General features: G+C 46.6%; 2 protein-coding genes across 2 annotated transcripts in view; both read right to left on the reverse strand.

Moving 5' to 3' along the window:
• trit1 (tRNA isopentenyltransferase 1) overlaps nt 1-1,087 on the reverse strand; it is a 37,432-nt gene extending 36,345 nt beyond the window's left edge. Inside the window, exon 1 of the mRNA XM_069721510.1 lies at nt 915-1,087. Within this exon, the coding sequence (XP_069577611.1) occupies nt 915-1,073 (159 nt within the window). The 5' untranslated portion in view covers nt 1,074-1,087. The remainder of the gene's footprint in view (nt 1-914) is intronic.
• A 675-nt stretch (nt 1,088-1,762) lies between these two features.
• Nucleotides 1,763-8,444, reverse strand: myclb (MYCL proto-oncogene, bHLH transcription factor b). Its single transcript, XM_069721506.1, has 3 exons — nt 8,363-8,444; nt 6,805-7,568; nt 1,763-5,129 (listed from the first exon to the last, which is right to left on the reverse strand). The coding sequence occupies exons 2-3, from the start codon at nt 7,511-7,513 to the stop codon at nt 4,327-4,329; spliced, it is 1,512 nt and encodes a 503-aa protein (XP_069577607.1). The 5' UTR covers nt 7,514-7,568; nt 8,363-8,444; the 3' UTR covers nt 1,763-4,326.
• Nucleotides 8,445-12,104: the final 3,660 nt, after the last annotated feature.

A 12,104-nucleotide genomic window follows, 5' to 3' on the forward strand; every position in this document is an offset into this window, starting at 1 on the left:
TTCTTGAGTGGAATCAATCAAGTTGATCTCATCATATCTTAATATTTTGTGATTGAACTAAAGTCACAGTACTTTATAACAACACCACAGTCAGTACATGAACCTACGAATGTACTTATTGTACATTACTTTGTGGTATTAATATAAGTGGAGTCACACGTCAGACTGAATAATGACGTGAAAGGTCTGCGTGCTGATTCACGGAAATTTAACAATAACGTTATTATAAAACACTTCCTTCAGTGATTTATGTTTATTAAAATATAGCAGATATTGACTGTGACGTCACATCAGGCTAATTTGATGCGACAGCCATCTTTTTTTGCCATCATTCAAATGAAGCACGCTTTCCTTTGTGCGTTTTCAGAGACTTCAAAAGGCACTTTGACCTTTACTTAAACTGAGTTGGTTGTATTTGACCCGATATCGATGTTGATTAATGCATGTCTTCCTTTCTGCTGCTGCTGCCCTGTCCCCCTCCTGTCCCCCTCCTGTCCCTCCACACTGAAGCTGCAGTCCACCACACGTGACATTAAAGGCTCCGCTGCTGCTGCTGCTCATCTAATGTGAGTTTTCCAGCTTCGTTACATCATAATAGAGGCAGCGTGAGATGATGTTGAGCATCATCCCGTCGTTTTCCCGGTGTAACGTCCCGTGTCTCCTGGTGTCTCCTGGTGTCTCCTGACGTCTCCCGGTGTCTCCCGGTGTCTGGCGCAGCGACATTTAGCTCCACGAACATTGAGCAACATCAGCTGACGTGATATTTGAGCTTCTTTGCGGTCGGATCTGCGTACATTTATCTGACGAGCACGTGTTTAATTCTGCTCGACTCCGTCTGTATTTAACAAGCCGACTTATCTGAAGCGTCATGGCTGCCATGTCGAGGACTCCTCGCGCCTTTCCTCGTCTCCTACCTGCATGGAGTCGGCGCTGATTATTTCTCCCTGAAGCCGTTTTCCGATCTCGATCGCCAGGTTGGACTTGCCGGTGCCGGTAGCTCCCAAAATCACCACCAAAGACGGGACCGTCGCTCTGCGCAGAGCGCTCTGCACGCTCCGAGTGGACGCCGCCATGATGCTGCTTCCTTGGCGCCCAGCTGACGACCACGCGCATGCGCTGTTCGGCAGAACAGATGAGCGGTAGGTTCTGTTACCACGCAACGGGCAGCCGTTACTGTGGCAACGTTGATTGATAGGGCAATTATGTGGTGTGTGACGTTCTTTTATTTAGACTAATTTTATCATTTCAGCCTTCCTGACATCAATTAAATAATTTTATGAATCAATAAACCGATTTCAGTCTATTTCAGAGGAGGCAGGAAGTCGTCATCATGGATTTATCTCGCCTCAGCTCTGCATTTTCGCAGACATCAGACTGCTGGCTGCATCTACGTGTACGTCTGTGAAATGCTTTACGGAGACATTTTCAGCAGAGATGAAGTTGGTATTGTTTCTATGGAAACTGTCGGAGCTCTGCAGTAGAGAGCGAAGATGCTTGTTGCTATGGTAAAGATGCCAGGATGGGGTTACCTTGGAGACTGCTGAGGACAAATGGTGGCCGGGGACAGGGAGAAGTCTGTTCACTCATACAAGTGGTTTTAATAGAGAGACAAACGTGTGAAATAAGATCATATTCTGATGCAGCTCAAAATGAGACGAAGACGACGATGAAAAGATGCCACGTCAAATATAAGCATATTGAACATGCTAATTTACAGCGAGAAGATCATTATTCTGGAATAAAAGAGACAAATGAGTAATTTGATGATGTCAAACCATGGAATTTATTAATTTTCTGGCTTACTCTTCATACATAGAGGCTTATGAGGTACAGAAAAAAACAAAGTGCTGAGACAAGGCTCCAAAATCACCATCGTTGAACTCCCAAAGTAAGTAAGCGATGTCCGCTGCTACCACGACTGCGCCGCAGCGGACAGCGGTGACCAATACCAGTAACATAAACAAAATTAAAAATCAGTGCGAACCACTGCTGTGGGTGCACCCTGTTGGAAAATAATCTAATCAGAGCCTATTGGTGGTTTGTGCTTCATAAATCACTAAAAGATAACGGATGAAACGATGACATCCTTAAATACTCTTCAGCCAGACCATCATAAATCCTCTGACCTGGTAGTCTCATCTGAGGTGGCTTCTGAGGTTGTGTTATATATATATATATATATATACACACAGCATGTTATAACGGGTCGTTTTCCTCAAGTGCGGCTCTGCGACAAGAGCTACAGACTAAATAGGCTTTTTCCTGAGTGCTGGTAAAGCAGGGCATGCTACTCATAATGACGGAGCCGTTTACAGTACTAGATCCAGGGCTACAGTGGCTTATGGGACAATGGGAGGGGGGAAAGGGGGGGGGGGAAACGGGAAAAGCATCAACATTAAGGTCACTGAAGGCTACACACAGCCAGAAGTTTAATCAGTAGATCCTCTTAAGTCCCCACCCCCTCGCCACACCAGCTGCCCCCCACATCCAAGAGGGTGCTGCAGCTACAGAGACTGGATTGAACGCAGGAGGATTTCAGGTGCTTTCCGCTCCACAGAGAGAGAGAGAGGGAGAGAGAGAGAGAGGGAAAAGAAAGCAGACCATGCATGACAATTTTCAGCACAAAAACCACCAATTAAGCCCTGCCAAGCTACAATAACAAAAACAAAAATAAACAGTCATTAGCTCACACTAAAACACAACTCGGTAGGAAAATATAGTATAAAACTTTTGTCAACTTTTGACTTGTACAAATAAAGAAAAACCCCAGAGACAGAAAAGTAATGAACAGTAAAAGAAAACAAGTAGGCTTTGCAAAAAAACAAACAAACAAAAAAAAAAACCATTGTGACAAAGTGGCTAGTGTGATCAATGTTCAAAGTGTTTTATTTCAACTATTTTTATTTTTTTATTTTATTTTCATAATCATTTTATTAACAAAAATAGAAGCTTTGAGTTATCTTTGAAAAGCCAGCAAGCTTTGGGCCCCGCTTCAGGACGCAGGGGCCCCAACAAAAACTAGGATGAGTATAGTAGACAGCTCTGGTTTTGGTTTGGAAGGGACTGTACAGGAAAGGGTGCTATACATTATAGATTATGGATAATCTACATACATTGAAAGGCTTCTAAAGGCATCCAAAATTTAAAAAAAATTAAAAAAAAAAAAAAAAAAAAAAAGTACAAATATATCAGACAGCAAGATGAAAGAAAAGCAGTTGGGCTTCATCTCCAAGCAGCAAACACAGATTTACTTTAAGCCATTCTTCAAAAGGTTTCTTTTAGTTCACTAACCGAAGCCAACATTCACCTTTTGGCTGCTCTCCATGGCACAACAATACAAAGAGATAGAGGGAAATACTTTCCAATGAGGACTTTTTTGCAGATTGTTTGTTTGTTTGTTTTGCATGAAAATAGGATGAATGTCACGGCGACGCATATTTTTATTTTCTCGAAATAATGCGACAACAACAACAACAAAAAACAGGCTGTTTACTGTGGGCACGGCACCGCAGAAGAAAATACGGAAGATACGATTGGAACCTGCAGGCGCAGACGTTAGGACCTCATCTATTCCAGACATGCAGAATAATGTCGTGTCCTTCCAGCTGTAACATTACTGCTCCATGTCTCAGGCTGGCGTGAAGCTTCCAACTGCTGATGATGAGGGAAAAGAGCAGGAACAAACAGGTCAGATGTGGAAAAATGAGAGAGGAAAGAAAGAAAAAAAAAAAAAAAGGGGTAATGGAAGAGAGCAGAGCAGGAACTTCAAGTTTACAAGTTGTATGCAAAGCACTGAGGAGCAAGGGCTCGTAAAAAGAGATGAAATTTGTAAGGGCGGGGGTGTCCACAGAGAAACTTGAGGGGAGACATCACAGCTGTGCAAGCACAACAAGCCCTATCACAATCAAAGATGCCCGGCGCAGCAGTTGACAGCACAGTTTATCAAACAAACACTGCTGCTGTCACAGCAGGCCTTCCTGTAGCGAGCAACGGTTTTGAATAGTTTTCAAGAGGGGGAGTATAACAGTTAGACAAATCTAATATTGAGTGACCATGGACATATTAATCTGCCCGTAAGACACCCCGGAGGATCAGTCCCTAGCGTGCTGTCCTGACGGCTTGAGGCCTTGTCGATCACTCAGAAGCTAATGTGCAAACCACAAAATTAGGAAAAAAACAACAACAACAACAACAACAAGAAAAACAAATCCACCCGCACTATTCCAACGTGACCAACTCAAAGTGAACATTAGTGTCTTTTCTCCTTCATGTAGTCCCAATTCAGTTCTGTGAGTGTCTGTGTGAGGTGACGGCTGGTCCCGTCGCTCAGGACCGTTTGAGCTGCGCCAGCCTCTGCAGCAGCTGCAGCTGCCGGGCCTTCAGCTGCTTCCTCTCCTGAGCCTTATGCCGCTCGCCAGCGTGCAGCTGCTGCAGGTACTCCGTGGCTCGAGTCAGGATCGCCACCTTGGGAGTCTTGGGGCAGTCCGCCAGGCCCGGGATCTCGTCCCGCAGCGACAGGAAACGCGAGCGCAGGTCGTTCCGCCGCTTGCGCTCCAGGAAGTTGTGCGCCTTGCGTTTGTCCGTGTCCTCGCAGTCGGAGGACTGGGGGCTGGAGAGGTGGGAGAGGGAGTGGGCCTTCGACGGCGAGCTCTGGGAGTGGGAAGAGGAGGAGGAGGAGGAGGAGGAAGAAGAGGAAGGGGGGGACGAAGGCGACGTGGAGGAGGTAGGAGAGGAGGCGCTGAGGTTAGGTGACTCCGACCTGACTCCCGCCACGGTCACGTGAGACTTCCTGCTGTCTAAGTTCAGGGGGGCGTGGCCTGGCCGCGGCTGGTGGTAGTAAGAGTTGTGGTGAAGCTGGCTCGCCTGAGAAGAGGCCTCCTGCCGAACCCTCTTCCTGGGCGGCTCGGCTGGCGTCGACACAGTGTCCGGGGAGGGGGCAGCGTAGTTGTGCTGCTGTTGGTGGATGGAGATGTGGAAGCGCTTCATGCTGGGGTCCAGGGGGTCCGCCCGCACCGTGATGGTCACCGGCTTACGGGTGTTGACCAGTCGGCGAGGTTTGCGCTGCTGCTTGTGCTCCACCGTCACCACATCTATCTCCTCCTCATCCTCATCCTTGTCATCTTCATCATCTGAAAGTGAAAAAAAACATTTAACATGTGGTCAACACCGCACATGACAGCTGAGGTGAGAAAGAGAGGTCTGGACACACACCGCTCTGACCTCCCTGCCCCCGTTAGCCAAATAAAACACTTCTGTAGGAATGAGCTTCACACAGCCTCACTACAGGACACACACACACACACACACACACACACACACACACACACACACACACACACACACACACACACACACACACACACACACACATCACTGCATTAGGTCAGCTCCCCTGAGTGGAAATTCCCTTCTCCACACTCACGTGGACAGTGAGGATGATGATGGGGAGAGACGGGTCAGGTGAAGAAGCACACTGGTGCAAATTGACATGTCTTCAACTTGTTAAAACACAAGTTGGCTAATATCCAACGCTGCGCACGTTTAAAACCGTTTGCTGCTCTATTTACTGAAGGGGAAGCGGGGTATCAAACACAAGGAAAAGGTCTTATCGACTTGATTCCTGCTAACTGACGAGACCCTGGAGATTTTCAAACGCACTTTTAAAGTAATTGCCCTTCTGCAGATTTGACGGCTCAGAGCATCTCAGTATGAATATCACTGTAAAGAGGGGGTGGACGAGGACCTTTAGAGTGAGAGGTGCCGCTTTATTATTCTCTACATCACTCGTGTGACAAAGGATGACGTCTCATTATACGGCAAACCGAATCGATTCTCCCAAGTAACCCTCTTTAGTGAAGCTGAAGCATACATTTATTTCCTATGATTGCCCATTCTTCTCTTCTTTGAGCCCGGAAATGGTGCGAATAGCTCCCTTTAAACTGGTGTCAGAGAACTCTGCGGGCCCTGCCAGTCTCCTAAATGCCTAATCCCGCTCTATTCACAGCCCCGGCTGGCTCGCACCAAATCCACCCACTGACACAATTGGCGCCACAGCCTGTTGAGTGGAGGAATGCAGCAACAAGTTCCCTTTGTGACATTCCACACACCATTATGCACGGTCCAAGCTCAACATCACATGGCAGCCTACATACCGGACCCAACCATATGGGCTCAGGAAGAGGAAAGTGGGAAAAAGTAGGTGCGGAGTCAGGGAAAATATAGGGTAGACATCATTTTTTTAAAAGGAGGAGTGATTCTCCTCCTCTTCCCCTTCGCTTTACATAAAGATCCCAAAACACTTTATTGAATTCATGTCAGACCGGAGCGAGGGAGCGTGGAGAGGATATTGTTATCATAAGTCAGACTGGAGGAGCAGCGAGAGGTAGCAGCTGGTCTGCTGGAGCTCTGCCAAGCAGCAGATGTTTCAATGGGCGTGTCTCTCCGGGCTTCAAGCATGTGTTGCATGCACCAAGGTAACGCAATGCAGTCATCATGTGCTGTGCCAGCCAGTGTTAGCAGTGTAATGGATAACCAAAGCAAAATATTAACTACACGAGGGGAAAATACATCAAAGGTCAGAATCAGTCACTCTTATAATAATGAATCTAGACAGACAGATTACAAAGATTTTGGAAATGACAGAAATATGATGGAAGTACCGCGAGAAAACTACCTCGAGGCGGGATTATGGTCACTAAACTACCTGTGGTGAGACTCCAGTAAAAGATTGAAACACTCAAACTTACAGAAAGTCAGAGAACATCAGTGACATATTTCGCTGTATAGTAAATGCTGCATACTGACCTGATGAGTCGGTGTGTGACTCGGAACCGGAGGACACTTGTTTCTTGCAGCCCCCGGTTAACGGGAAAGTGAGCACGGCAGCCGGGTCCACACAGTCCGCAGCCAAGCCGTTGAGGGCGGTCGCGTCTGCGGGGCCACCCTGCTGCACCCTCCCCAGGGATGTGACACTCGACGCGGCTGCGACTTTGGCAGCCGCCGCCGTCCCGGGACAGGACCCGCAGCGCTCCCCTACGACTCTCTCCAGCTGCTGTCCGGCCGAGAAGCCGCTCCACATGCAGTCCTGGATGATGATGGAGCTCAGGTTCCCGAACGAGTCGTTGGCCGTGGCCGGCTTGCAGGGCAGGTCCTGCTGTTGCTGCTGATGTTGCTGTTGCTGCTGCTGCTGCAGCAGCAGCTGCTGCTGTTGTTGTTGTTGTTGTTGTTGTTGTTGCTCATCCTCCTGCCCCAAAAACTGGGAGACCCACTCTAGCTTGTCCCCCAGGGATGGGTACAGCAGCCCGACCCTGCCCGACCCTTCCACCGCCCGGATGGGGGACATGGGCGGGGTCGGTACCAGCTCGAATTTCTTCCATATGTCCTCGCTGGGCGCAGTGGACTTGAAGAAATCCTCGTCCGGGTCGTGGTCATCATAGAAATAATGTTGGTAATGGTCGAGGTGGTCCATGTCCCAGTTTTCATAACGAGGCGCGGTGGAGCTGATGCCCGGCATGGGGGCTGCAGGCAAGGGGAGGCTGGGGGGGTGAATCACTCCCTGTTCCCTCTGTCTGCAGAGAGACACAGAGCCAACAGTTGGATCAGAGCTGATCCTTATTCTCATCAAAATAATCACACCGCTGTCTGTGGACATGTTGCCCTCTGGGGTGGGAGGCGGAAGGCTGGATTTGTGGCCATGAATAATGCAGCTATTTAGGATGCATCATAGACGACTGGATTATTATATACTTCATGTAAATACCGCCCTGCATTTCAGGAAAAAACACCAAAGAAAAAGATGCAACAAATCATCTACAGTTTGCCAATTAAAGCGCGAGTCCTTTTAAAGACAGACTGAGGAAACCCCTCATTTTCAGGTATTCACAACGGATCCCGTCCTTACATACCGCAAGGTTAAAAAAAATAATAATAAAAAAAAACTACCCAGCGTTGCTGCTGAGAAGTTCAAGTTTCGCAACAGTGTTTCATTACATAACAGTGTTTTAGTAGTATACTGTGACTGGGAGGGAGGGAGGGGAGTGGGGGGGCGAGGGGGTTGGATGGCTGCTCAGCACAAAATAGAGTGATTAAATTAGATTGAAATAGATTAATTGGATAGACCGGTACCCGTCCTGCTTGCCAATGAGCACGTTCAGACGGAGGGGGAGTCGTGTTGAAAGTAGTTTACCGGGCTCCTCCTCTGTTCAACTCCTTATCAAGCGCAAAGAAATCAGCTGCGACTAAAAATCAGTTAATTAAGAAGCAGGCGCGCAGGAAAGCTTTACGCAAATAATATCTGTAACATCCACCTTGCGTACTGGCACGGGCACAAGAGAAGTTGCTGCTAAATAAAAGGACTTTTTACCTGGTGTTGAGCGTAAAAAACCTTCCTGCGTCGTCATAGATCCACCGTGCGCGATTGTAAGTGTCCACAAAAAAAAAAAACACACACACACATACACAAAGCGGCAGCCGCAACGATTCCTGCTTCAAAATGTTTTTCCCGCTGTTCCGTTTGGTGTCTCTTTTCAGGTGGTAAACAGTCGCGGAGGCTAACGGGTTCGTTTGGTCGCAGTCCCGCCGCTCAGAGGGCTGGCTCTGCGTTTGGCTGTGGTCACTTTCTTTGCCGACTGCTGCACTATGTGATCCGGGGGGGAGGCGAGTTGGCTATTATGCATAAAAGGCGGGTCGTAGTAGGCAGAGCCACGCCTGCTGTTTAAAGGAGCAGCACACTCAAAAAACGCGCATGCACGAAGGAAAGCCCGGCAAGAGGGAGTCGTGTGCGGGCCCAGGGGGTTATATCATGACACTGATTTCATAAGATGAGAGTGTGCTGCTTTTTGCAAAAATTATGCAAACATAATAACACTGTGTGTGTGTGTGTGTGTGTGTGTGTGTGTGTGTGTGTGTGTGTGTGTGTGTGTGTGTGTGTGTGTGTGTGTGTGTGTGTGTGTGTGTGTGTGAGTGAGTGAGTGAATACACTTGTGCAAATGCATGAGCACCTATGCGATAATCATGCTGCATAACAAAAGAGAGGAGGGCATCTTCTACAGGAGGGAGAGATAAGCAGTTACTGGTGTGTGTGTGTGTGTGTGTGTGTGTGTGTGTGTGTGTGTGTGTGTGTGTGTGTGTGTGTGTGTGATGGTCACAGTAATTTCATGTGAACATATGGCTGCAGTATCTGGTGACGCCCATGCATCTCAGTCTCTGTCATCAATATCAAGCTTATGATGTAAAGCCCTCCCTCAGAGAGTCAATATAGAAGCAGAGCTCTATTGGCGTGTTGCGTGTGTGTGTGTGTGTGTGTGTGTGTGTGTGTGTGTGTGTGTGTGTGTGTGTGTGTGTGTGTCTGTTGTCGACAGCTGCACACACACACAACTGCTGACACTTGTTTTTCTTGCCATATGAAACCCATCTCACCATTGCCTTTTTGGAGCATCCACACAAACTTCTGGCGCTCTCTCTTTCTCTCTCTCTCTCTCTCTCTCTCTCTCTCTCTCTCTCTCTCTCTCTCTCTCTCTCTCTCTTGATCTCGTGGATGATGATTGAGAAACATCCTTCCTACAGCTGAAGTTCCTCCTCCAGTTTGGTGGTGAAGCAGACAGTGTGAAATCCCTGTCTGTCCACCTCATCTTCCCATCAAACTTTACACCGCCCCTCCCTTTTCTCATCTTCTCTCTCTCGTTCTCTATTCTTCTCTCCTCCGTTATACTCTTGCCTACTTTTCTCACCCTCTCCCCCGGCCCCCCTCTCGCACTTTTATCCCCCAGTCACTCCTAATCAAAAAGATCTTGACCCTACATGAAACGGGGAGACTTTAGAGGGTTATACCCTCTGTTTCCCAGGAGGGACCCTACAAAGACAGAACTAACAGACTGGAGAAACAGAAGCGGCGATCTTTTAGGTTTTCCCCCGCCTGCATCACTTTCTCTCCCTCTCAGCTCGTCCCCGTGCTGATCTCCCCTTTCTACTGCCGCTTTCATCTCTCCCCCCCTCTCTGTGCTCTGCCTTGTTTCATACTTTGAAATGCTTAATCTGCCTCCCCACTTTGAATTAATCATCAAAAGTGAATGAGTGCAAGAACCGGCTCCTTAAAATGTACAAAGAAATTTTATTTTTTGATTAAATAAGTGAGTTTAAGGAGTCCCTGCGGTCTTAATCATTTACATGCACAAAAATTAGAATTTAATTTACATTAACATTTAATTGGTTTGTAAATGTAAATATGATTCTGGAAAATGACGATCCTGACATGCATGTGGTGCAGTGAGGCTCACAGGGAAATTAATTTCAGCTAATTTACAGTAATTCCCTTATGGATTATTGAACCTTGTTTGCATGAAAATAGGAGGAGTAACTTGTGATGTGGCTGAATCTCTGTTCTGTCTCTCTTTCTTTTATTTTTTTATTTTTTATAAAAAACCATCCATTCATGCAGTACAGACATGCAGGAAACAGTCTCATGGGATTATTGAATCGTCATCACTCATGAAGCACCGATTAAGTGGCATCTTCTCCCAGAATAGAGAAACCGATCGTGTATATGCACTTTAGCAACAGCAACATAGTGCTGGTGTGCAACAGTTTAAAGCAAAAATGTGTGCCGAGTCTAATTAAAGTCTTGGTTAGCATAGCTTAGCATGAAGACTGTGAACAGGGGAAACTACCCATCCAAAGGTTGAACAAATTATGATGGAAACAAAGGAGGAAGTGAGGCGACGTAGTTATGCTGCAACATTTGAGTCGGGAGGATGTCAGGGTGAACGATGGGGCGATAAAACATTTGGTTTTAACACAGGAGACCGTTCTTTGTCTCAAACTGATCATCATCATGTTACCTTTAACTGCATGGCAACAAAAGTTTTCCTTTTGAATATTTTTTCGATTCGATCTTTCCCGAAACATAACCAAGTTGTTTTTGGGCCTAAAGCTCACTAAGCAGGAACAAACTATTTGGGCTATGTTTCCTGTTGCTTGTGTTGGCAATAATTAAAGAAACGTGCCAAACAAGCTGGTCTCATCCTACGGTGTCAGAGCCCGCTGGCATCTCACAGGTACACAAAAGGTGTCTTATTTAGGCACCAAAAACCACGTGGCTAAGTTAAGGAAAGATCATAGTTTGGGTTAAATTGGCCACAGTCGCAGTTTGTTTAGATTTAGCCACCAAAACTACTTGGTTAGGGTTTGAAAAAGGTCATGGTCATCGCTTTTCCGTTAAAAAGTTGATCCAAATAATCCAAACTTCCTCCCTATATATGCAGACTTTGTCACTCGATCTCCTCTGTCACATGAACTCCTCAATCGTCAGCTCACTGTCCTGTTTGAACTTTCTCCAGCGATCCTCAGTTTCACTGCTGTTTTTCACACTTTTAATTCCAAGAGATCTGCAGCGAGCTGACAGGCAATTTGTCAGTGAAAAAAGATTTCACCCCACATCAAAGACACTCACATCAGGTGCTGTTCTTTCTGCACTGTCTCTGCAGCCTGATAACATATTGTTCACAGAATTGTGTATTCATTTTATGTAATTTGGTTGCCTCTAATCATTAGATTAGATTGGATTGGGTTTAGTAAAGTGTGAATGATCCCCACTGGGCTGTTGCAGCAGCAGCAAAGGATGGTGTCATCATACACAACACTGCAGATGACAAAAACGATCACACTTATTATGCAAAGAGAAAGAAAGGTAGTATTGTAGAAGGACTTGCGTGAACAGAGAACAGAGGTTTACATGAACAAACTTGTGCTAAATTTGCATGCGCGTACCGATTAGATTCATGCATTTGCAAACAAGTGTGCTGGTGTGCAATGTTTGCTGTCGCCACGTCGGTTTGGCCATCAGTTAAAAGAAAATGAAAAGGCGCATAGGTTTGTTTTGTTCATTGAATATACAAATGAAAACATCTTCTGGCAGGAATATTAATATTCACATAACAGGTGAATAAAAAAAGATGCTTTATTGTGCTGTGGGAGGAAAGGATGGAAGTAACGTTCCCCGAAGGATAAAAGGCGATGAATAAAGGAATGACGGCCGGGACATAGGTGTCCCCCCTGCACCTCCCTTTTCCGGGTCACGCTTCCTGTCATTCCTCCGACCACCCCCGCTT

The sequence above is a fragment of the Brachyistius frenatus genome, unplaced genomic scaffold, assembly GCF_029030835.1.
Source record: "Brachyistius frenatus isolate BFR_SWC_R1_liver_20210118 unplaced genomic scaffold, ASM2903083v1 Contig_266, whole genome shotgun sequence".
In the NCBI taxonomy this organism is placed as follows: Eukaryota; Metazoa; Chordata; class Actinopteri; family Embiotocidae; genus Brachyistius; species Brachyistius frenatus.